This window comes from Cercospora kikuchii (assembly GCF_019650295.1).
Source record: "Cercospora kikuchii DNA, contig_00003, whole genome shotgun sequence".
Classification (NCBI taxonomy): Eukaryota; Fungi; Ascomycota; class Dothideomycetes; order Mycosphaerellales; family Mycosphaerellaceae; genus Cercospora; species Cercospora kikuchii.
The window spans coordinates 1,266,472-1,290,928 of record NW_025408584.1 but is presented as its reverse complement, the minus strand read 5'-3'; the positions used below and the strand labels follow the sequence as shown (position 1 = coordinate 1,290,928).

The following is a 24,457-nucleotide window of genomic DNA, read 5'->3' as shown; positions in this document are numbered from 1 at the left end:
GCATTGCATCCACACTTGTTACTGTGTGGCAGATTTCCATCGTATAAGTCTCCTTGAATGTGGCATACTGCTAACATTTTCTCAAAGCAACTTCACCTGAAAGTCAAAAGTATGCGTTTCAGCTTCCTCACTTGCTCTGCCAGCATCATTCTTTCCATATGCATCCGGCACTCGCAAGGCTGCCTAACTGACGGCGGTGCCGCCAGCTTTCACACCGTGTTCGGAGCGATACGCCGCAAGGTCGTAGGTTACGAAGATTTGATCGATAAGTTCATCAGCCCAAACTTTGAACTCGTGTCGGATAGTCTCGCATTCCTCACTGGTGGCACTGTAAGTCTGCTACTCCAGAGTGCAAAATGTCCTTCTAACCTCTATAGCTCAACGACACGAACGCGCATAGCGTGCAAGAATATCTCGCGAAATACTCGGATCCTTTGCCGCCACCGAGTTCAAGCCGGCTGATTCACATTGCTCACAGCTGTGACACTATCACGACCTATTCGGAATTCATCGTGGGAGATGTGCCAATTCGGGCTTTCAACCTGTACTTTGTGGACCTGCCGAGCGCGAAGATCATCAAACTCTACACCGAAATCAACAATGGCGCTGCAAGGTACGCAATCTGCAAGCTGAACTCGACCGCTTGCCCCACGCAGGTCAAACTCGATGTCGGCGACAATGGACCAGCATATGGATTTTCAGGATGTCAGGCTCCGCTCTGAAGGTGTCTGGCCAGGATGACGCGAAATATCGGGCGATAATATATGTTCAGAGTATACGGCTGCTAGCTAAGTGCCGGCTTCCACCTTCTTCATGAATTCTGCGTAATCAGGATCGGTTATCGTGGCGTCCAAGACACCAGGTGCAGGCTGCTCAAATAAGCCCCAAGCCTTGTCCGCTACATTGCGAGCAGTCGTCACTTTGGCGTCGTCTGCCACTTTGCCTTCGACCACGATCGCTGCGCAATGCACTCCTTTTGAGCCGTACTCCTTGTGTAGGCTGTGGACGAGATTGTACTGGGCTGCTTTGCATGATGCGAGTGAGAACTACTTGCAATTAGATCACATGCCTTCCACTTGCCCAGCAGACTGGCAATACTTACAAATTGTGGGAAAGGATTCTTGTATAAGCCACCACTCGTCACCAAGAACGCGGGTGTATAATACTCCTTCTTCCCTGCTGCCACCAGCTGCGGCATAGCCCACTGTGCGACCATCAACAGACTCACAACACTAATCTGGGGCCAGCGCGTTAGCTTCACCAACCACTCCAAACCATAGCAGGAACAAAAAACAACACTCACCCTGAAATCCGACTCATAATTCACCGCACTCCACTCCATCAATTTACTCTGCCCAACCCTCGCAGCATTATACAAAACACACTCCAATGACTTCCCATGCAACCTCGAATCCAACTCCGCCAGCGCAGCTCGCACTTTACCCGGGTCCTCCAGATCGACCGCAATAGCTTTAACACTTGCCTCCGGAGCGGCTTTCTTCACGAAATCAATATCTTCTTGCAGACGTTCTTGGTTTCGAGAAAGTAAGTAGATTTTGTAGAAACCGCGTTCGGCGAAGAGAGAGGCGACATTGCGTCCTATTCCGGGGCCGGAACCGAAGACCACGAGGGCGCCGTGCTTAGCGGCTTTTTCTTCGTCGGTGAGTTTTTTGCTGGGGGCTTTGGACATTTTGGGCAATCTGTTCTTGGAATTTTTTATTTTTTTTTGAATCTGTATTGTCTTTGGGAACGTACGGTTTAGAGAATGAGAACGGAGGAAGAGGTGTTGTTCAATCGATTGTGACGTAATCTGAGTCTTTAGTCGACTGCGAGTCATGGGCTGATGGACACCTACGTAGCGACCCGAATTGTCGTTTCTCTGAGGCCGTGTGGCTAGTCAGTATTCTGTCTTGTGAGTCTTGCGTGATTGAGCTGCGGTGGTCATCGGACATCTGGTCGTCCGACCTTCACATGCTGAGGCCAGGCCTAGATAGGAAGTGTTCTTCAGCTAACCGCATATGGGCTAGGCTAGGTCCTCCCACTACATCGTCCCTTCTAAAGTAGCGACGCAAGGGCCCTCATAGATCGAGAAGCGTCAGACGTCTGAAGTATGAGTTCGATCAGGAGGCTGATCAACTCCAACGGATGACAGCAGAGCGACGCTCATAAATGAAGATGCCCTACAACGCTGAAAGCTGAAGGATCGGGGCAAGAATTATGCTTTGTGTTAACGTGAGGCTGAGGCCTGGATTTGAATTTGAATAAGCGTATCGGCAGGAAGTGGTGGATCACTTACTGCCGTGCACAGCATGTACATAGAGTACAATCATCCTCGTGGCTGACTGCGACTTCAGGTCAGCCCATTATAGGTCCCCAGGCAAATAGTCAGAATAGCCAGAATCCTGACTTCTTCTGCTCGATCCCGAGACTCCGAGCTCACAAAGTGAGCAGTTTGAGAATGTGGGCATTGCCGGCAGTACTCACCGCAACCTTGGCCAGCGCCGTAGGGTACACGTTCAACATATTCTCAACCTCAACCCCATCATCGACAACGTTCGCCACAAACCTCGCTCCTCACCTCTCCTCACAAGCTCAAATTTGCCACCCAGATTCCTCATGCTACAAGAACGCCACATCACGATGGCAAACCTCTTGGGGGATCCCGCACTTTGACATCGTGATTCGCCCTTCCACAATCGAGGACATTCAAAACACAATCCGGGCCGCTAACGCCCACTCCAAGCCTTTCCTCGCAATCTCCGGCGGCCACGGCGCAACCCTCTCACTCGCGAAGCTTCGCAACGGCGTAGGAATCTGGCTCGAGAGCTTCAAAGACGTCGATATCCTTCAAGATGGCCAAAGTGCAGTAGTCGGTGGTGGAATTCTCAGTGGCGAGCTCCGTGACAAGCTCGCTCTCCATTCGAAGCAGACGGTTCAAGGGGCGTGCGATTGCACTGGTGCAGTAGCACTTATGCTGGGAGGCGGCCACGGTTGGCTGCAGGGGAGATATGGGCTGATGGCAGACAACTTAGTCTCTGCGAAACTTGTCCTGGGGAATGGGAGTCTCGTAGAGGTTTCTGCACAACAGCATGAAGATTTGTTTTGGGCGTTGCGGGGTGCTGGGCATAATTTTGGGATTGTGGCAGAATTTGTGTACAAGATTTATGATGTTACTGAGGAGAATCGGGATTGGGCATACGAGCAGTTCTATTTTGGAGAGGAAAAATTGGAAAAGGTGTTGCGAGTTATGAATGGGATGATTGGTGGTGTTGACAACCCAGGACCGGTGGAATTGATTGTTTTCGGGTTCGCAGGCAGGTTTCCTGGAGTGGCCGATGGAAAGGTATGGTATTATAAGTGTATGCTCAGCGTGTTGTTTGTGCTGATCCAGCTACAGGTCATCTTGGCGATCTTTCTGATATGGCAGGGCAACGGCATCCCTGACACCTACTTATCCGGATTCCGCGCTCTTGAGCCGTTCAACAGCGTCAGCGGAGCGACCGATCTGGCAGGCGTCTCCGTGATGATGGGTTTTGACGTGGATTCCCCGCCTTGTGCGAAGGCTTTTCCGACGCTGCAGCGCTTCCCGCTGGCTTTGGAGACATATCCTCTTGCTGGTATGCGTGCAGCAGTAGATGTGCTCAAATCTCTTCCGACCGAGTTCAACATCACGCGCATCATCCTGGAGGCTTATAGCGTGAACGCTGTCCAGTCGGTGCCAGAAAATAGCACGGCGTTCGCAGATCGATCAAGTAATCTGCTGATCAGCCCCTTCATTACGCATGCGCCCAACGACGCGAACCTGGCTCGTCGTGGCGCAGTGTACGGCAAGGAAATGCGTCGAGTCATGGTCGAGGGTAGTGGCCATGCGCTGAATGCATACGTGAACTATGCGCACGGCACCGAGACCCAGAGAGAGTTGTATGGATACCAGCAGTGGAGGGTTGACAGACTGCAAAAGTTGAAGAGAAAGTGGGATCCAAGTGATCGTTTTGGCTGGTACCTCCCGATCGACCTTGGCCATGGTGGAAGCCATTATGATAAGCACGATATGTAGCTCAGGCGAGCCTCTGCCACATAGCGCTTTTCTTGAGCTTCTTCGAGTTCGGCTTGTTCCAAGCTGTGAAAGCGGCGGATGCCTGGGGTAATTGTCGACAAGTAGCGGCAACGCTGTTGCCGCTACGTTCTGCGCTCGCGCAACTGGAGATGACCATGACTTCGCCCGGGTGCTTCTCCAATCATGGTGCCGCGTCAATATCCCGTGGGATGAGCAGAAACCTCAGGTCTTGATTCGCGACCTCGAGCGCTGCTCATGCTGTCGCAGCGCAAAGCCTACATCAGCTCCAATCGCATGACCCACGAACGCCATCGCTAAGTCCCATGAAATCTTAAGAATGCAATCATGAATCCCGCATCTCTTCGTCCACTGTGCCGTGAGCTCCCTCCTGTGCTGCTGCAATTTCTTTCACTGGGTCCTTAGCTGGTGCTGGCCCAGCCGCAGAGCCATTGGCCCCAACATGTCCATCTAGTGTTCCCTGGCCTTTTCCAGGAGCTCCATTCTCTGCGGATGCTGCTCCCGCTGCAGCGTCCTTGGCAGCTTTCTGTTTGTACTGCTTCATCGTCATCGTCCTCGGCACCACGTCTGTCAGGAATTCGAGGTTTTCGACACGTGCTACGGCGTTGGCTAGGAATTTCCAATTAGTGTCTCGCTCCTTGATCGCGCCGCCTGCGCACGTCACTTACCGACGTCTCTGTATTGAATGTTCCGCCTCGGTTTGGGCCCATGTTCAGATTTCACTTGGTTGTATGCTTGCTCGACCAGATGTTGCAAGAACATCTCAGTGGCAACCGTGATCACGAAGGCGGCATTGTTGGAGCACTGGTTGATGTCAGGATCGGCATTGATAATCTTCTTGACGCGAGCGACTGAGAGCGTTTTGTCAGTGAAATGGCGGAGAATGGGATGCTGCGGCGGAAGACCCACGAGGCAGTGAGACGGTGCCAGTAACCTCGTTCGATGGCGCGATAGGCGTGTTGTTGTATGGCATGTTGGCGCTGTTTTCGTCTTGGTATCGGGCAGAGTTGAGCTGGTGTGTTCGTGTAGAGTGGGCGCGAAGGGCACGCGTCGCGAACGAATTGATGGCGGCGTCCAAATGAATTGGGCGCTAACTTTCATGTGACAGTCGCTAACCGAGAAGGCCGTTCAATAAACTCACAAGTGTAAGACCCTCGTTTCCACATCTAACGACTCTCACGACATCAGTACTCTGCCGACATGAGAATGCAATGAGCCGGCGCGTGAGCAGCATCTCCACCACCGGCCCCGCTCCCGTCCGCCGCACCAGCAGCTATGCGCCCTCTTCCACCTCCGACCGCCCATACCACAGCTTAAGCCGCCGAGCCTCCGCCCTCTCCAGCGCCGAGAATGGCCAGCTCGATCAACAGATCTCCTCTGAAGAGGTCCGCGTCGCAGAAGAGATAGCTGAGATCAAGAGATATGAGGACTTCACAACGATTGACTGGGTCCAGGATGCCGCTCGCGAACAACAACGGCGCAAGTCGCGACGCTTGTCCCGAGTCGCTCACCAGCAGTCCTTTGGTCGCGTAGGCTGGAGGCGTAAGGTGTGGGAAGCGTACGATGCCGGGCAAGGCTGGATTGTTGTTACCTTGATTGGTACGGCAATCGGCCTCAATGCTGCCTTCCTGAATATCGTGACAGAATGGCTATCGGACATCAAGCGAGGGCATTGCACCACCGCATTCTACCTGAACGAGAACTTCTGTTGCTGGGGAGCGGAAGAGGGGTGTAAAGAGTTTGTGCCTTGGTCAAGCTGGACGGTTGTGAACTATGTGGTTTACATCATCTTCTCTACTCTCTTCGCATTCACCAGCGCGAGACTGGTCAAGAGCTTCGCGCCCTACGCGGCAGGGAGTGGTATCTCGGAGATCAAATGCATCATCGCAGGGTTCGTGATGAAGGGTTTCCTTGGATTCTGGACACTGTTGATCAAGAGTATTGGATTACCTTTGGCCATCGCCTCTGGACTGAGCGTGGGAAAGGAAGGGCCGAGTGTGCATTATGCCGTGTGCACCGGAAATGTCATCAGTCGCATGTTCGACAAGTATCGGCGCAATGCCGCTAAGACGCGGGAGATTCTGTCTGCATGTGCTGCTGCTGGAGTGGCCGTCGCATTTGGAAGTCCAATTGGAGGAGTCCTATTCAGTTTGGAAGAGATGAGCAATTACTTCCCACTGAAGACCATGTGGAGGAGCTATTTCTGTGCTCTGGTCGCAACAGCAGTGCTGGCTGCGATGAACCCATTCCGCACTGGGCAACTGGTCATGTTCACTGTCAAATATGATCGCACCTGGCACTTCTTCGAGATTCCGTTCTACATCATGATCGGAGTCTTTGGAGGCTGCTACGGCGCTTTTGTGATGAAGTGGAATATGCGCGCACAGGCATTCAGGAAACGGTACTTGACCAGATTTCCCATTCTGGAAGCAACGTTGCTCGCTCTAGGCACAGCTGTTGTTTGCTACTGGAACATGTTCTTACGCATCGACATGACCGAAAGCATGGAGATTCTCTTCCTTGAATGTGAAGGTACCAACGACTATAATGGATTGTGCGACAAACAGAACCGCTGGTACATGATCTTCTCGCTATTGGCAGCTACGATTCTTCGTACATTCTTGGTCATCATCTCATATGGTTGCAAGGTCCCTGCTGGCATATTTGTGCCCTCAATGGCCATTGGAGCCTCATTTGGGCGAATGCTGGGCATCATTGTTGAAGCACTACACCAAACCTTCCCGGATGCAGCGTTCTTTTCGGCGTGTGAGCCAGATGTGCCCTGTATCACGCCGGGTACCTATGCGTTTCTGGGCGCGGGCGCAGCTCTGTCAGGAATCATGCACTTGACCGTGTCTGTAGTGGTCATCATGTTCGAATTGACGGGCGCGCTGACCTACATTCTCCCCACTATGATCGTGGTAGGAGTAACCAAAGCTGTATCGGAACGCTTTGGCAAGGGCGGCATTGCGGATCGCATGATCTGGTTTAATGGTTTCCCCTTCCTTGACGGCAAAGAGGAGCATACTTTCGGCGTGCCCGTCAGCAAATCCATGACGGCTGACCCTACAGTATTGCCCGCTACAGGACTGACCCTCAAGCGAGTTGAGCAGATCATGGCAGACACCAAATTTCAAGGCTTCCCAATCGTTGAAGACACTAAAACAAACATTCTACTGGGATACATCGGCAGAGTCGAGCTCTTGTACGCCATCGAGCGCGCAAAGCGTGAGCAGCCCGTCTCGTCGTCTGCGAGATGCTATTTCAGCCCACCTGAAGGCCCACGCACTGCAACGACTCCATCTGCCGCCGCACCAGCTGTGTCCTTCGACGATATCCCCGAAACAGGCGGCAGCATGTCTATCGATTTCAGCAAGTTTGTCGACCCCACACCTCTGGCAGTACACCCACGTCTACCCCTCGAGACAGTCATGGAATTCTTCAAGAAGCTCGGGCCGCGAGTTATTCTTGTCGAGCATCGTGGCCGCTTGACAGGCTTAGTCACTGTCAAGGACTGTCTCAAGTTCCAATTCCAGCACGAACAACACGAGAATCCACGAGACGATACTTCACAGCTACAGAGTCAAGAGAAGATGTGGGTCTTACTCCGAACAGCTGCCATATGGGTGCTGGTCAAACTCGATTGGGCGAGAAGTAAGGTTGGACTGGGAAGGCGTGTAACATTGCAAAGCGGCGAGTATGCGAATATCGCGGAAAGTCCGCGTGAGAGCGACACGTACCGAAACGAGAGAAGCACAGAGTTAGATCCTGATGGCGCCGGTCCTGCGGCCGGAGGTGTGGAATTAGAAGATAGAAGGGAAGTACTTAGCTAACCAGAAGCTGAGACGCATTCTTTCGTTGTATAGACATTCCGCCCAAATGCGTGGATATATAACCATACCACATGCTTCCTCAGCGACATCCTACTGGACTCAATGTCACCTTCACAGTTGGTTCGGCATACAATGCGTAGCTCCAGACATTCTCTTCCAGCCCAGCTCGACATCTTGGCCCAAAAACCCGTGCCACATGCAATACTTCGGGGCTCAGCTACCTGTAAGCTCCCTTTTCGTACGAAGCTCTGCTCCGCAGCTTCCTCCACAGTGACATACGCCAATGGCTGCATCGCCAACATGCTTCCATGAATGGCATTTCCATCAAAATGGCGAAGGATATTGCTCCCCTGACGACAGTCAGAAATAAATGTCGAGGAAACATTGTTTGTTTTGCTGGTTGTGTGACTTTCGGCATGCGGTGCGGATTGTCGCGAGAGTTCTGTGGTCCTGCTAGCATGTTCCTGCTAGATTATGCTGCTCAGCTATGTCCCAGACAGGGTGCATGGCTCTGGCTCCAGAGCAAGGCCAGCGATGACGCTGTTCGCTCATGAGTGTATGGTAGTAGCTTCACAAAGCATTGCTGATCCATCATCGATAACAGCCTAGTCGCGTCACTCCGCGCCTTCCCGTTCCAGAAATGATGGGTCCAGGTCGATTTTCTTTTCGAATTTCTGCCACCAGTCTTGGAACGCCTTTAGAGGTACCGTGTCACTGCCGAAGCTCGCGAGGAAATTGAAAGCATTGCCGATAATTCTCTGTGCAAGAACTTTCGTCGTGGCCTTTCCTTCGGGACTGCTTCCTAGCTTGACCAGCGCTGAGGACAGTTGAGCATTGTTGGACTGGCCACCGCTTTGCAAAGTAGCAAGCTGAGCTGCTACTTGTGCTTCTGGCTCAATCGACACGCCGATCACTACATCGCCTTGCGGGACCGCTCCAGTCTGAGCCGTAGGATCATCCAGCATTGCATTTTGGTTGACGTTGGTAGCAGATTTCAGTCCGGAAATTTTGAAAATTGCGCTTTCTTTTCCGGGCCCGATAGCTCCCAGTAGCTTGAACTCTTGTGAGGGCGGTATTTGCACATATACAGAGGCTGCCGTTCCGGAAGGAAGGGTTATCCCCGGTAGAAGGAAGACCACGATATGACTGAAAGCTGGTGCAGGCGGCATCCGGAAGGCATATTGGGCTTCCGTAATCGCTTGTGGTGAGACATCGACCGGTCGACCAGAGATGATGATCCCGAATGGTACTGACATCTTGAGTATTAATCTATGGTGTTGTGTACAGTAGACACGCTAGGTGTAGCTCGATGGTCATGTATAGCGTCGAGAAAAACGTCCTTACTTTATCGCGTGCACGGCGTGCAGTAGCTCTTTCCTTAAATTGCTCGATAGAACAGGAAGGTTCGAGTGTTCAATCCTTCCAGTCAACGTCACGGTCCCGCGTTTTAGCCGAAGGGCCAAGAACAGAGCGTCCTCAGACCCTGGTCGAGCAGGTCAGTAAGCTCAGCTGGAACCGGTAAGCACAACGAACTCACTGAACAACAACACAGTCGCAGGCATGGCGTTCAATCTCAATCGCCTACGAGACTTCATTCCCAAGGAGCTTCCAAGAATACCATCTTGGACTCCAGCCGACGCCGATTCCGATACGTACGATTCCCGCCCCGGGACAGCACAAACAGGTGACTCCGCCGATCCAGACGCTGTGCTTCGCAATGATCGAATATCGATGGTCCTCGCCGACCCGACACCAATTGGACCAGGGCCCAAATCGAATCTCGACTTGATCAACGAATGCGACAACTTTCCCTATTACCAGACGAACCCGAAGTTGTTCTTCGCTCACATCAACACATACTATGCTCTTTATGTCAAGGGCTACCCAGAAACAGAGCTGGGATATCTACTTCCGAGCGTTACGGAGGTTTTCAGAGGGTTGCCAGACTGGTGGATCAACGACGAGGAGAGATCATTGACTTTGGTCAGCGGTAACACAGAGGCTGAGAGGACTAAGATTGTAGAAGCAACGATCCGGGCTATGCATGCGACTGGGCATTTCAAGGTCCTATCAAAATGGAGGGACGAGCTGTATCCAGTGTATGGGCCCAAAGGAGAACTGCTGTTCAGCATGGAACGATCTGCGAGTGCTCTGTTCGGAATCGTCACATATGGCTGCCACATGACAGCATACGTCAAAGGGAATGAGGAGAAGGAAGAACAGACACGAATATGGGTACCGAGAAGAGCAGCAGACAAGCAAACATACGGCGGCATGCTGGACAACACGGTGGCTGGTGGCATTGCAACAGGAGAATCGCCCTTCGAAAGCTTGGTGCGAGAAAGTGCAGAGGAGGCCAGTCTACCAGAAGAGCTTGTGCGAAAGAAGGCAAAGGCAGTCGGAACCGTCACATATTTCCATATTCGCGACCAGCGAGCAGGTGGTGAGACACGATTGCTACAACCAGAATGTCAGTACGTGTACGACTTGGAAGTGACTCCAGACGTAGAGCCAAAACCTTCAGACGACGAGGTTGAAGGGTTTGAGCTGAAGACGGTCGAGGAGGTCAAAGAGGCTATGAGAAATGGCGAGTTCAAGCCGAACTGTGCTCTCGTGCTCTTGGACTTCTTCGTCCGGCATGGGTATCTGACGATGGAGACGGATGAGAATTACATCGAGATTGTGTCAAGACTGCACAGGAGGCTCGAGTTTCCAACGCCGTGAGCGGCTAAGATGGGTCAAATGGGTTATGTGAGGCCTGGGTCAAGCGGCCCGGCCATGTGGCGGTGCAATCATATCGCTGTCGCTGTAGCTAGTGGATATGAAGCAATCTGCACTTGCATGAACATTTTTGAGGACCCTGTATACAATCCTCGTAACCATCACGTTGACGTATGCACAATGCAGCACATGTTCGGGCAGCTGAACGAAGGTTCCTGGCGAAGCGCGAGACCCCTGTCAACGCGCCTAATCAGCCGCGCGGAACGGGTACACCGCGCATAGCTTATACTGACCGCGGCTGTTAGTGCCGCTCCTGCAGTTAGTTTACCAGCGACCAGATCCTGTCAAAACTGCTTCTTCTCACCTCACCTTCTCTTTTGTGTCACCATGGTGCGCAGAGCATCGCCAGTCATCCCCAATATCGACGATAGTGAGAGGTTCGATACTGTGGTGCGGAAGCTTTCTACGTGAGTCCTGGCCGCGGTGCTGGCAGACGCGCTATCCAGGTGGCTGGTACGCGATGGCTGACCTGCCGCGACTTCAGCTTCTTCGTCCAGGCGATAGAAACTCCGCATGAGTGGGATGAACTTCGTCGCGAAGTGTATCCGCGAGAGCTGCGGTCTTTTGTGCGATATCTGGTTGATGACGTACAGCATGAAGGCATCGTGAGCGCGCTGCTGTGAGTGTGGCCCATTTCGTTGTCAGGACCGGGACTGTCACTGATTGCCATGTAGCGCGCTCAAGTGGCACTTCGATGGTCTCGATGATGGAGAGGATAGAGGCGTCAACGAGACGAGAGGTCTCGCGTGCGAGCTGGTTGCATGGTAGGTGAGCCAACGCGAGCCAATTACTGGGCTAATACTTTGTGCAGGCGCTTCATCAGCCATCTGACATATCGCGAGACGATTGACTACCTGTGTACAGACTTACCTGTTCACTTTGGTGGACCCAACATGGAGAACGGAGACCTGGAAAATGCTGAGCAAGAATCGAGTCTTCCTGATGACCAGGATGAAGAGAGCCCGCTCCTCGAGAACTCCTCAGCGCCTGTGCGCCGAATGGATGATTCCTTCTACGACGAGATGCAACACCATCATACAGACACCGAGCAAGCGAACTTTGCATCAACTTTCGCCAATCTCAGCGCGCTTGAAATAGCCGCGGTGGCGGGTGCGAAGAAATTCTTGAGCCAGAGGTCCATCCAGTACATAATCTATGGTCTTTGGAGAGGCGATATTGTGTTCTGGTCGGACGTCAGCACTCACTCTCGAAAAGAAGCCAAGGTTTACCGGAAACACCAGAGCGACCCATATGCTCGCCTCCGGGTCCCGCTCTACCTCAAGATCTTTGAAGTGCTTTTCTTCGCAGGATTTCTGGCACTCTATTACATCGTTTTGATCAGGAAGCAAGCTTCGCATATCACTGGCGCTGAAATTATGCTGTATGTCTGGCTTGCGTCCTTCTCTTACAATGAGCTTGTGGAGTTCAACGATGCTGGCTTGACATTCTACGCTACCGATTTCTGGTCACTCTGGGACTTGGGAATCATCTTCGTTGGCATAGCATTCTTCGTCGCGAGAATGATCGGTCTGGCGCACCGCGACTCCTACGTCAACGACATCGCGTTCGACATCCTATCTGTCGAAGCTCTCTTCCTGGTACCCAGGTGAGAATCCGGCGACGCCGTGTTGCTAGTGGCGGGGAACTGACTATCACAGAATCTGCTCACTGCTGAGCCTGCATCCATACTTTGGCATGCTTTTGCCCGTTCTCAAAGCCATGGCACGTGACCCCAAAACTGATCATCTTCACGATCACTGATTTCTTGGCACAGACCGTCGAGTTTCTCAAGTTCCTTTCGCTGGTTGTCATCATGTTCTTCGGTCAGTAGAAGGTCGCTGCGATATTTCTGAGCTCATGGCTAATCCAACCAGGATTCTCAACGTGCTTTAGCTTTCTGGCGCGAGGCACGTACAGCTTCCGCGCCATGAACTGGATCTTGATCAAGGTCTTCTTCGGCTCAAGCTATCTAGGATTCGTAAGCCAACACATCAAATGTGCCATCAAATTGCACGCTAACCATGCTCGAAGGATGTTGCGGACCAGGTTCGGCCTTGAAGCTCCCCTCATACGACCCCCAATACGGACTGACCGCCACAGATCTCGCCCGTTCTAGGACCACCGATCATGTTGGTCTTCGTCGCACTGACTAACATTCTGCTCATCACTTCTCTGATCTCGTTGCTCTCGAACAAGCTTGACAAGGTGGGTGCAGGGGTCGGTCCAACAGCGGGCTTCACTTAAGCGCCCAGCCCAGAATGATTGGCTGACAGGCTCCCTCTGCCACAACACAGGTCATGGAGCATGCTCGGGACGAATACATGTTCGTGTAAGTTTAGAGAGACATGGCAGTGCTGTGGCAGTACATCGTGAAGCTGACAGTGAAGCGCAGCTACAGTGTCTACGTGCTGGAGGTATTTTTCACTACCAGAAATGGTCAGATTCACACACTGATGCACCCTCTAGGCTTCGACTTCTAACCGCCTGACCTACTTTTATCCTGTACTTGTAAGTTGACGCTCATGCCTGCGCCCCATACACTTGGACTTGCAGATGGGATGTTCACGTCCAGCACGCGCACGATTCTACGAAAGATCAGCACAAGCCAATCGTGCGTTCGCCATCTGCTCTGCCGTTCAGATGACCTGTCGGCCGATGGACGTCACGACTTGGCTCCAAAGCCCCCCACCGTCCCGTGGAGAGCTGCTGTCGACGAATCATGGTCGCTATTTCTGCTCGACTGTGTTGGTGCTCCGCAGACCAACACCTGCACACTATGCTTTCACGCTCGTTGGCACTACTGGCAATCTAGTGTGCAGTCGCGTGTCATTTGATCCCGAGCTGATTGCCCGATACAGAACCTGTTGCCTCTGTTGCTTCGGCCGCTGCGCTTGGTGTCGTCTCCGCAGCGACTGCGAGCTGCTCGCATCGTGCTGCTTAAAGCGACGCACTGGCCTTTAGTGGCCATGATCCTGCTGTATGAGAGGGCGCTTACGCTGCTGGAAGATCGACGGAAGACCGGCTCTTCTGGCGTCCAACGCAGTCAGAACTCCCCGACTTCCCTCCGCCGACCACTTTATCGAAAGGCGCCATCGATGTCTCGGACGTCGTTATTGGAAGAACAGCCGCGAACGGCACGATCGCCTGCAGGACTGTCTGCGCATGGTTTTACGGCGGCTAGCGATTCGGCTGAGAGGCTGAACTCTGTTGTGGCTGATCTACACGCGCAAGTTCAGGTGTTGACTGAGCTTCTCGTCAAGGAGAAGAGACTGAGCGCAGATGCATGCAAATAATGCATGGAAGCGCCTGTAATTGTGCTCTGAAACTTTGCAAAAACACGGCCATGCACGATGCGACCGCCACGCCCTTAGCGTCCGGCCCCGATTGGAAAGACAACTGGGCATCAAGCCGGCGAATGCCCCCGCAGGCGCGACTAATTGCATAGGCGCGAATAAACAAGGATCATGCATACTTCCTGCACGGATGCGCCTAATGGTCGATTTCTGGCACTTGCACTGGTTTGGTGACTTTTGTTACGAAGTCGCGTATCGTCGCATGTTATCGGGGGGCACTAAGGGACCCTCTCTCGTATTGTCGGGCAAAAGAGGATACAAAACTATCTACACTATCGAATGGTACTATATAGGGGCTAGTATACAGGGTCTGGGGTCCCGGGTATATAGGAACCAATATACATGACTCACAGCAGGGCCCAGTGGAGTGTCAGTTCACAACACTCCCCTTGACAGTGCACTGGGGCTGTTCAATCCATCTCCTCATCCCAATCATCATCCTGATCATGTGCAACTAGGGCCAAGGCCTTTGAATCTGAGATCTTGTTCTCAGAGACCACCTTTATCATTCCTTGGGCCATTTCCAAGTATGGGCAGATTGAAACATAGTGCCCAGCTTGATTGCATAGCTTGCATCTCAGTCCTTGTCTGTCAGACATCTTGCTGTCTGATCTTCTTCCTCTGTGAGATGATGATCCTCTTGATGATGCAGCTCGGGCTGCAAAGGCCACCTCCTTTGCAGTTTGGAGTTCTGAGACCAGCTCTTCATCATCCTCCCCTATGCACAAAGATATCCACCAGATTGCTTTGTACTGTGACTTTGGGGTGATGGGTGTGTGTGTCTCATGGGAGATTGTGTGATACAGGTCTTCTCCCCTCAAGAAGATTTCCATCCTTCTGAACCATCCTTCTGCATTGTCCTTGCATAGGATTGGGCATGGTCTTTTCTGAAGTCCGGAGGATTTGTCTTGAGTATCCATTGTAGTCTTGTAGAATTAGTATTGGGTCAGATGGAAAGTTGTCCTTCTGTCCCAAGGAGAATCAAAGCGGGGAAAAGTCAAATGATTGCAGGGTTCTTCCTATACATGGGTCACCCTCTGTCCCTCCTCAGATTAGAGCCTCCTGTTGGAATGATCCGGCCATCAAGCAGCCGTGCTTTCCTGCTGGCATATGGGAATCAAGGGAGCATACCACTTTGGCACCCTCCAGCTCAGGACTTCCTGTAGCTATCCCATAAGACAAAGGTAGGTTCATGACTCCTCTTGATCCTGGATTCACCATTGGCCTCCAGAGGTAGTGAGAGGTTCAGGCAGTCTCTGAAGTGTTATGAGCCATCAGCAGTCCATGTCAGAACTGCCTTGCAACTGCTTCCTCCCTGAACATAACATATCTGGTATAAACCAAGCCTTTGGTTACTGCAAGATCTTCCTTTGAGAGTTGGCAAGTTCTCCCAGCACCAGAGATAAGGTACTAATCCAGACAGCTTGGGGTGCAGTCTCTGAAGTGTTATTCTGCCAACAGCAGGTTTGGTGTACTGCAGGTTGCTGTTACACTTTCTGCAGCCCTCTGTTGCAACATCCTCTCCCCTTGTTGTCTGTCTTGGTGTCCTCACTCTAACTATCATTCCTCAATGCTCTTCTCTCTTCTGCATTTGGTCTCAGCTGCAGGTGGGCTGGCTGCAATTCTGCATGCAGCTGCACCGCTGTTTTCAGTCCCTCAGCTAGGGTCCATGGGGTCCTACACCCAGTTGCAATCTGGGACTCATGTTTAACCATGGAAAGGGTTTTGCTCCTTCTTTATACAGGGGCACATTGTCCTTTGTCCCTGAGCACAGAGGGCACAGTCCTTCCTCTGTGTGCCTGTCTTCACCCGCAGGCTCCTGGCGCAGTCTCTGCTGCTACTGTCCCTGTTTATACAGCCACAGCTCGGGCTGTTTCCTTGCTCTTCTAGCTCGGTGTCTCGCTGTTGCCAATAGCGTTCCTGTTGTCCTGCCTTCGGCTTCCGTACTCTGTCGGTGAACCGCGCCTCGCCTTCTATCGGAGCTTGGAATACAATAGCGCTAACCCGGGCTCATAACCTGTTACGAAGTCGCGTATCGTCGCATGTTATCGGGGGGCACTAAGGGACCCTCTCTCGTATTGTCGGGCAAAAGAGGATACAAAACTATCTACACTATCGAATGGTACTATATAGGGGCTAGTATACAGGGTCTGGGGTCCCGGGTATATAGGAACCAATATACATGACTCACAGCAGGGCCCAGTGGAGTGTCAGTTCACAACAACTTTTAGTGTCCTGACGGGGTCCGCAGCTTCGGTACTTGCGCCAAGGCCAGGCCAACAGCCGTGTGACGGCCTCGCTCGCTGTGCGGAGTTTCTTCATTGCGATGCTGGCATAGCCTTCTCTCTGCCTGGCTGAGCACGCTACTGCTGCACATGCTGCGACCATCTGCTCTTTGGGCTATGTGGAGCTCATGATGCATGCGAACTCTCCTGATCCTGCCTGTCGACTCTACACCCTCGCCCGCCATGACCCTGGTTATCTGCACCGAGTCCCGCGCCACCAGCGCATTGTCCTCACTCTCCTTCAGCTATTCGGCCTCTTATGGTTTTGTGAATTCACGTCCAACCATTATTGCTGGGACTAGCAACACTGCCTGCTCCTCTTTTTCAACATCTATTCTTGTCTATATCGCTATTGTGCAGAGCCTTATGACGTTCGTCACACAAGATCTAAATATCTACTCGATCCTTTCAGGACGAGAAGGCGGCAGCAAATCCTTCACGACGGTTCCTTCCACCAGCGATCATGAGCTTCTATCCTGCAGACCATTACAACAACGACGACGACAGCATGGGAGACTGGAAACATTATACATATGAACAAATGAGACAGCCAGGCACCACTCTGCACGACTCAGATGAAAAGTTCAACGTTACCGATCCCAACTCCATGTATACTTCGATCGGGACCTCATCTCAGGATCCTTACCCCAGCTCCCAACCCATGACTTTACCAGCAGAGACTTGTAGTCTGGGTCTGGATTCACTACAAACTCCCACTCAGGCGATGTTCAACAACTCGTCATCTGCGCTGTCCACTCCGCACATTCCATCGAGCTGGGCCCTTCAACAGACACATCCCACGTACACGTTCCCCGAGGTCACACGGAGCGACTTGCAGTTTGACCAGTACTACCCGACATCAAGTGCACTTACCGATCACGCTCAGTGGAGACCGCTGCACCAAGTGCCAGAATTTGCGACGCCGGCTTACGAATCAGTTACGGGGCGCACATCGCCGGCGCACTCTGAGCACAGCGAAAGCTCGTACTCCTCCTTGATTGCTTCGTCACCATACGCACAGTCTGATGGATACTTTCAGGCGCCCAGCCCTCCAGACATTAAATCTGAGGAGTCGCTCGACCAAGGCAGAGGTAACTTGTACTCCGTTCCTGGCGTAACAGCAGACGAGATTTCGACCCACGTCGATCCCAGCGACATCTTCGCTACGCACACACAAGATGTATCGGGTCCCGGGACTACATCGAATACACCAGTGAAACACGACAAAGCCGACCTACAATACCTACACAATTCATGGCCGTTGTCCACGCGGTCAGTGCCGCACAGTGGACACGACAGCAACACCGTGGGCAGCTCATACGCGAGTGATGCAGATGCTCGCCTGAAACGAGCCTTCACAACAGCAGAGAACTCCACGTGCCAATGCAGAGAATGTGGGAAGATGTTCCAGCGTGTGTACAATCTGAGGGCACACATGTTGACCCACGATCCGCAACGAGAACATCCATATGCGTGCGAGTACCGCGGTTGCGCAAGGAGATTTGTGCGACGGACAGATCTGGTCCGACACGAACAAAGCGTACGTCCACTCTCACAGGGACCTTGCGCTGTATTTCATGCTAATTGTGCTTCACTACAGGTCCATTTGAAGGCCCGCAACTTCGCTTGTCCGATGTGTCAGAATGCGTTTGCGCGCAAAGACACTCTTCGAAGGTATGTTCCGACTGCCCAATCTTTCGCACGGTCAAGACTGACATGTTGACCAGGCATGTCGATGAAGGCTGTCCAAATCGACCAGAGGTGAAGAAGCGCATCGGCCGGCGGCGCAGTAGTGGAGGCAGCGCAGCCCTTGTGCGACCAGCGAGCAATATACCACACGTGAGCTCCTTTGCTGTGGTGAAGACAGAAAGAGAATAGAGGCAGCGCAACCAGATCGTCAGGGATGACACCAACGCAACCACTGGAACATCAGAGGGACATAAGAGTCGGGCCTCAGGGCACAAAGGAGTTGGAGGCGTGCAATTCATCGGATTTGGGAGCCTAGCGGCTACGACTTCTACCACACTCACGAGTCACGACTCATTAACAGCACCAGCGCAGGAATGGGAGATGCATTTGGGAGGAAGGAGCACTGCTGCCTCTCCGTGGAGGCTAATCGATGGAGGGCGCCTGCAAGCCAGTCGGGCAGTCCGTTAGCTTCATGCACGTTCGAATCATACCAACACGCTCGGACATTTGCAGCTTCAGCAACCAACAATCACAATTTGCGCTTCACAGCTCGTTACCTTGCTGTCGGTATTCACGACATCACTCTGAGGCTTGACTAGGAAGTGTAAGTGTACGTTCAAAGCGGGCCACATTTGAGGCTTTGCGCCAGACGCTCCGAGCCATCTAGGCGAACGCTCACGCTTGGGCGGACTTGAGTCTAAAGCATGTTTAATGTCATTAGCAGTGCCTGACTGGCTTAGTCTTGTCATTTTAAGCGCCCTGCTCGATTTCTTTGGCATGTCATTCGCGGACGATGCCGGACTTGGCTCGCAAGCGTACAGCGCCGTGACCCGCGGCAGACGGAAGGCACGCGGCAGTGGAGCTGCACGATGTTCGGCTTCACGCCTGGACCAGGTATGGTGTCTGTCGATGGCGCAGGCGCAAGGCGGCATGTCGACAAGCGTGAAAGCAGTGGGGTGGGGAACTCGACCGGTGAAGACCTTGCGAACTTCGGACTATATGTGCGTGACAACTCGATGAACCACCAACCCCATCGAATATACAAGCGCAGCAATATGCACTTCATCTTCTCAATGTGCCACAAACCCTGGCAAGCAGCATACGAGCAATTCATCTTCTACTAATGCGCCAGTCAAGACAATTGCCGTGACCGGCTCGCTGCTTTTCGGTGCCGAAGATTTATTACGAAGTTCACGCGAGGAGCTAAACAGCTTTGATGTGCTGTTGGTTTCTCGCGGCGATACGGCCGCGCTTTTTTCCACATCGTATGCTGCGGGTCTTTTTTGGTGGGTTGCTGATGAGCTGTTCAGACGGAACGATAGACCGACTGTGCAATTTATGGAGACTGGCGATCACAGACATGGCCTGTACGATCGCGAAATAGACGAGGCCAGATTCTCTGTTGGTCTCGATACCTCCACAACAGCTATCGCCGCGAAAATCGCCGTTCCCAGAACGATACCAAAATCCTTCAGGAGCAGTAGCACTGTAGATCGATTTGAGATATCGGCTCACTAATCCCCCTCACCCGTGATGATATGGTACGGCACGCATCGGCTCCCGATGACGCGAACGTTGGCCAACGTGGCTTGTTGACAAAATGCATCCTCCACACTCATCCGAGAGTCAGAATCAGAATGTGGAAAGGGCCGCTCTCACGCTCAAGCACTCATGCACAGCATGGGTGTGAGACATGCATGCAGGGATTCCGGGCGACCCGTGGCGCGCGAAGCGGAAGAACAAACACGGGAGCTCTTCGCCAATTCTTCGACCTTCCCAATTGAATTGGCTTGCAAGATCGTCCTGCAAAAAGGGACAGCAATTTATCCGCTTACGTCTCGGTGGAGGACTACAGCATGTGACAGCTTTTTGCCGACTGTTCCTGTTGTGCTGCATTCCTTGCTTGCTTGCTTGCATTTCCCGTCACGGGAGGATCAATTTGATGATGAGCCGCTACGCGATGAACTCAACGCCGAACTGCAGGACGAAGGCTCGAGCGTGATCTTCATTGCCGCTTCGCATGCAATTTCCGTCATGTGATTTCTCTGGCCGGAAGGCGCCTGACCTGTGTGAAGAGGCGAGTCTTCCGTCGTCGAATCTGATGATGGGTACGACTCAGTCGTGTCTTGTCGCGTTTTTGGCGCGATGGGTTGCTCGCTTGGAAGGGCGGTACGGAGGTCCATCACAGTAGATTGCTGGTGAAGTCCAGCCAGCCCCGCATGATCCGCTTTCCGCCACTATGCCGGCCTGTGTCGGGCTGTGCGAGGCTACGGCGGCCTTCCCGCCGTGGATCCATCGAAAAGACATCACCAGCGTGAGATACAATTCCAGGTGTCAAGTTTTATGTGCATCTCGGGATGGGACCAGACATTCTGCGATACTGCCTCACAAGCAGCAGCCTCAATATGCTCAGCCTTACAAGACGAGACAAAGCTATTCCCAAGGTAGAGACACTTCAAACCACGTCCAGCAAGGCTAACCACAAGCACGAAGTACAGCCCTGTTATTTAGTACCGCAGAACTGAATCCAACTCTGCTTGAACATAGCTTACGAGCATCAGCCATGTTTCTGGCGTCCTTCGACAAATTCCGTATCTTGCTCCAAAGCGAAGCGCAGTTCGTGGCTCTTACAAGACGTAAGTCTGTCTTTGTCCATGGTCGAAGACTGGCCGAGTTCACATGCGGTGACGCGCTATAGTGTATGGCCAGAGTGAGTTCGATCTTCTGAAACCAGTATGCATATGGCCACGCAGAAGCTCATGGTCTTGGCACGTATGTTGCGGTACCTTTCAAGTTCCAGAAAGCCACAGTCCCCAGGAACACATAACGACAGAGAACTTCTCCTCGCGATATGTACTGCTTCAGCCCGCAGTCTTCTCTTGTGCTCCGAGGACGGCCCCGAGGGATCAGAGAACGCGTCTGCTTGAGCTTGGAGGGGAAATCGCGACGCGCGACCGGCGTCATCTCTCGGCGCAGAATGCTCAGACAGTTAAGCTGGAACGGTTTCGCCCTATCCAACGAGCACCGAGGGAATCATTTGTACCAAGATCTGCTATTTTACAGCATGCGTCGAGCTGCCACGACTCCTCACGTTGTACAGCCGAGGAAGTGCGGAGACGTCGCCATGACCCTTTGAGCCGCAGAATTTGGCACAGCTCAGACAACGTGCCGTGGTCTCAACTTGACCATTTCGCTGGTACTCTTCAAAAGCCGTCTTTTCGCGACCGAAAAACACACGAGAAGTGAGTCCAATTGGGTAATGTATCTCCGTTGAGCAAGAATGACGTGCGTCTACGTGGTCAACGCGTTCGTGTCAAGCATCGCGATCGCAAAAATCCCACGAAGGAGGCGTTAGGGGCGTCCTAATGGCTTTTTAGGACGCTGCACAGTAGGAGAAATGACGGATTCCACCGGTTGCGACTGCCTGAGGACGCCAATGGCGGCGCCCTTTGACGCCTCGTTGTGCAGATCTTGATCTGTTTCGAGCTATCAGCCGAAGTGGCTGCACATTTTGCCCTACATCTGGCAGAGATCGACCAGTTACAGCAACGAGAATCGCCGGAACGTGTTCCATTCGCCCTATTCGTTTCTTGCATTCCAGTCATGGGCACAGCCCATCCGAACGCATGTTCGGGCGGCTGGCATGCAAGGGAGGCAGCCTCCTTCTTTTTACACTTCACAGCATCAACTCGTGGACACCGAGGAGAATTGCTTCTCTTGCTCGCAGCTTGTCAACCTCTGCACGGCAGTATACGTTGAGCTCGACGCGGGTTGGCGGTTTAAGTTGAGCCCATTGTTCTTGGCCGCGGAACCGACAGCGAACTGAGCCGCAAGACGTCCTCTCCACGCCCGAGTCTTTTGCCGCATGCCAACAGGGAAGCTTGCATACCACAGCGCTGGGCCAATTCCCAAACAAAGTCGACTTTTCTGCTTGCGATACATCTCTGCGCGTTTCTAGGCCCCTGCTCCCCAGACGACAGCCGCGAGTCCAGTCGGAAAAGGATATCCGAGTGCTGATTGTTCACGATCTTGACCATGATTTGGTGATCGTGGTCGACGGAACAAATGAGTGCCTCTCTGAATAGCGGTCCTGGTCCTGGCTGCGAGCAAAAGCCGCTGCTATAGCATTTGCCCGATGCGAAGTAGACTGGCCTCTTGTGGTCCTCACCAATGGCTTCGAATGATGACCTCCCGGGCGCCTTTGACAGCATCGGAAATGGCCTCGCACAGCTACCGGCGACTGCTCTGGCAGCCGCCATGTCTACGACACAATCAGCTGCACTACCCGACCAGTTTGGTATGACTCTGCACCCAAGAGCCAGCTTACTCGGCTATAATCCCGACTTCAATGCCTCGGCGGTCCTCGCGCGGAGGCAGCAATATCAGCTACAAGTCATCGCGTCCACATTCGCAAGCATCAGTATGCTTTCGGCCATATGTGCAATCTACTGGTTCTGCATGATGCGGCGCAACTTTCGAAGGGATCTGGTCTTGCTTCTCATCGTGGGCGATTTCTGGAAGTCCACCTGGTTCCTTGTCTTTTCGGTTACTACACTCGCAACGGGCCATATATCCACCAGAACGAGCTTTTGTCAGGCGACAGGATACTTCCTTCAGCTTGGTCTTGAAGCTTGTGATTGTGCTATCTTGCTTATGAGCTTGCACATGATGCTCCAAATCTTTCCGCCAAAGAATTCCCGCCTGGGTGCCGATGGCTTGTATCGGATCAGGTGGTACGTCCTCGCAGGATGGGTTTTGGTGCCCAATCTTATGACTTCGCTTGCCTTCGCCAATTCGGGTCCTGCTTTCGTCTCTCAAGGTGGATTTTGTTCGTTGCCTATTCGTCCAATCTGGTATCGACTCGCTCTGTCTTGGATACCGAGATACCTCAATTGGATATTCGTGATGGGAGTCGCTGTCAGAATCTACCGGCACGTAGGGTACGAATTCAGAGTCTTTGGTCAGGAGCAGGACCAAAGTTCAAGCGCTGGAATTCCCGATCACAGCCCAGGGGCGACCAGCAATGCCCCAACCACTATCAAATCAGTCGCAATGCAACGGAACATGTCTTCGCACTCGGATGCTGCGACCATCGAGAAGCAGCTGGTGGGTGAGGACGATGTCGCGCCCGACGATGATAGCATCCTCGCACCAATGCACAGCAAGAATTCAGGTGCATCGAATATGTTCTCTCGCGCAGCAGATCCAAATAGGAGACAGTCCGTTCCAAATTGGGCCTCGCCCTTTTGCAACAGCTCGGCCAATCCATTCGACTTGCCACCCCCAGGGCCACTTCCGCTGACCAGCAGGAGCATGCCATCATCACGACGTGGCAGTCGCCAGATCTCAACAGGCAACGGCGTTGCTACGGAGGATTTCGCTGTCCTACCGATCGAGCTTACGCGGCCTAGAGGCTCGATATCGACAGCAGCCTCTCGACAATCGTGCAGCGATCAGCCAGCACTGGCGCCAATTACAGAGCAGAAAGTCAGTCTGACAACAACACCGAGCGCTCCGGGGAATGCAGCTTCGAGAGCCATGCAAAGCCGACGCAAGGCCATACAACGACAATTGAGGCTGCTTTTCATTTACCCGGTCATGTATCTCCTTCTCTGGATCTTTCCTTTTATCAATCACACCTTGACCTACAGCGACTACTACGCACAGCACCCAATTTTCGCCTTCTCGGTGCTCAATATATTTTGCCAGAACATCATGGGATTTTGCGATGTTTGTGTTTTCTGTTGGCGGGAGAAGCCCTGGCGGCACATCCCTGGCAGCGACGGAACCTTCCTTGGCAGCTTCTGTTTCTGGAGATATTGTTTCACCCGGCAATGGATCGATGAGCAAAGACGAAAGAGCAGTGCTTTCCCCTCAAACCAGGAGAAACCAGACGAGGATGCCTCACAGAGTGGCTTACTAAATTCGATCAAGCGTTGGAGCATGAGCGTTACAGGGCAGGCCAGCATACACAAACCATCGAATGCGTCGATCCCGGGCGGCGTTCAGAGTCCCGCACGAGCTAAGCCGCCAATGCACAGGCGGACTCGAAGCGGTGGCAGCGACAGACGAATATTACAGGCAGAATTGGCACAAGAGCGCCTGGCTCGAGAACGAGCGGATTATGAAATGCATCGCAAAAGTTTACAGGAGCGGAGAACGAGCATCATTGATGAGCAGCACCAGCAGCAGACACAGCCTGAAAGAAAGGAATGGTGGGATCGGCATATGAGTATTGGCGATGATCTGGCTGATGATGATGATCGTGTACGATAGATTATAGACAAGCATGGCTAGTATGATACCATCTTTGCAGTTCAATACAGGTGGCATAGCGTCGCGCTTTTTCAGCGTGTGGTGAGGACACCTTAACTGATCACAGCACTACAAACACCACCTCAGGTACTAGTATCACGATCAGGACCTAGACTTGCAAGGACC

At 52.7% G+C, this 24,457-nt stretch overlaps 10 protein-coding genes across 10 annotated transcripts; 7 read left to right on the top strand and 3 right to left on the bottom strand.

Annotated features, from left to right (window-relative positions):
• Positions 1 to 111: 111 nt before the first annotated feature.
• Positions 112 to 722, top strand: CKM354_000490100 (uncharacterized protein; the record flags this gene model as incomplete). The annotated part of the gene is made up of 2 exons (XM_044800154.1): positions 112 to 330; positions 378 to 722. 2 exons carry the CDS (start codon positions 112 to 114, stop codon positions 720 to 722), a joined length of 564 nt encoding a protein of 187 aa, XP_044656089.1.
• A 66-nt stretch (positions 723 to 788) lies between these two features.
• Positions 789 to 1,690, bottom strand: CKM354_000490000 (uncharacterized protein; the record flags this gene model as incomplete). The annotated part of the gene is made up of 3 exons (XM_044800153.1): positions 789 to 1,046; positions 1,103 to 1,237; positions 1,304 to 1,690. 3 exons carry the CDS (start codon positions 1,688 to 1,690, stop codon positions 789 to 791), a joined length of 780 nt encoding a protein of 259 aa, XP_044656088.1.
• Positions 1,691 to 2,458: 768 nt separating this feature from the next.
• Positions 2,459 to 4,057, top strand: CKM354_000489900 (uncharacterized protein; the record flags this gene model as incomplete). Its single annotated transcript, XM_044800152.1, has 1 exon — positions 2,459 to 4,057. One exon carries the CDS (start codon positions 2,459 to 2,461, stop codon positions 4,055 to 4,057), a length of 1,599 nt encoding a protein of 532 aa, XP_044656087.1.
• A 343-nt stretch (positions 4,058 to 4,400) lies between these two features.
• On the bottom strand, positions 4,401 to 5,048 carry CKM354_000489800 (uncharacterized protein; the record flags this gene model as incomplete). Its single annotated transcript, XM_044800151.1, has 3 exons — positions 4,401 to 4,684; positions 4,744 to 4,926; positions 4,985 to 5,048. 3 exons carry the CDS (start codon positions 5,046 to 5,048, stop codon positions 4,401 to 4,403), a joined length of 531 nt encoding a protein of 176 aa, XP_044656086.1.
• A 238-nt stretch (positions 5,049 to 5,286) lies between these two features.
• On the top strand, positions 5,287 to 7,908 carry CKM354_000489700 (uncharacterized protein; the record flags this gene model as incomplete). The annotated part of the gene is made up of 1 exon (XM_044800150.1): positions 5,287 to 7,908. One exon carries the CDS (start codon positions 5,287 to 5,289, stop codon positions 7,906 to 7,908), a length of 2,622 nt encoding a protein of 873 aa, XP_044656085.1.
• Positions 7,909 to 8,522: 614 nt separating this feature from the next.
• CKM354_000489600 (uncharacterized protein) lies at positions 8,523 to 9,164 on the bottom strand (the record flags this gene model as incomplete). The annotated part of the gene is made up of 1 exon (XM_044800149.1): positions 8,523 to 9,164. The coding sequence occupies one exon, from the start codon at positions 9,162 to 9,164 to the stop codon at positions 8,523 to 8,525; it is 642 nt and encodes a 213-aa protein (XP_044656084.1).
• A 304-nt stretch (positions 9,165 to 9,468) lies between these two features.
• Positions 9,469 to 10,632, top strand: CKM354_000489500 (uncharacterized protein; the record flags this gene model as incomplete). Its single annotated transcript, XM_044800148.1, has 1 exon — positions 9,469 to 10,632. The coding sequence occupies one exon, from the start codon at positions 9,469 to 9,471 to the stop codon at positions 10,630 to 10,632; it is 1,164 nt and encodes a 387-aa protein (XP_044656083.1).
• A 384-nt stretch (positions 10,633 to 11,016) lies between these two features.
• Positions 11,017 to 13,982, top strand: CKM354_000489400 (uncharacterized protein; the record flags this gene model as incomplete). Its single annotated transcript, XM_044800147.1, has 13 exons — positions 11,017 to 11,096; positions 11,174 to 11,308; positions 11,364 to 11,453; positions 11,501 to 12,295; positions 12,348 to 12,411; positions 12,464 to 12,512; positions 12,564 to 12,667; positions 12,721 to 12,735; positions 12,790 to 12,894; positions 12,984 to 13,018; positions 13,082 to 13,103; positions 13,156 to 13,197; positions 13,548 to 13,982. The coding sequence occupies 13 exons, from the start codon at positions 11,017 to 11,019 to the stop codon at positions 13,980 to 13,982; spliced, it is 1,971 nt and encodes a 656-aa protein (XP_044656082.1).
• A 2,808-nt stretch (positions 13,983 to 16,790) lies between these two features.
• CKM354_000489300 (uncharacterized protein) lies at positions 16,791 to 18,205 on the top strand (the record flags this gene model as incomplete). The annotated part of the gene is made up of 3 exons (XM_044800146.1): positions 16,791 to 17,867; positions 17,928 to 18,001; positions 18,055 to 18,205. The coding sequence occupies 3 exons, from the start codon at positions 16,791 to 16,793 to the stop codon at positions 18,203 to 18,205; spliced, it is 1,302 nt and encodes a 433-aa protein (XP_044656081.1).
• A 3,981-nt stretch (positions 18,206 to 22,186) lies between these two features.
• Positions 22,187 to 24,292, top strand: CKM354_000489200 (uncharacterized protein; the record flags this gene model as incomplete). The annotated part of the gene is made up of 1 exon (XM_044800145.1): positions 22,187 to 24,292. The coding sequence occupies one exon, from the start codon at positions 22,187 to 22,189 to the stop codon at positions 24,290 to 24,292; it is 2,106 nt and encodes a 701-aa protein (XP_044656080.1).
• Positions 24,293 to 24,457: the final 165 nt, after the last annotated feature.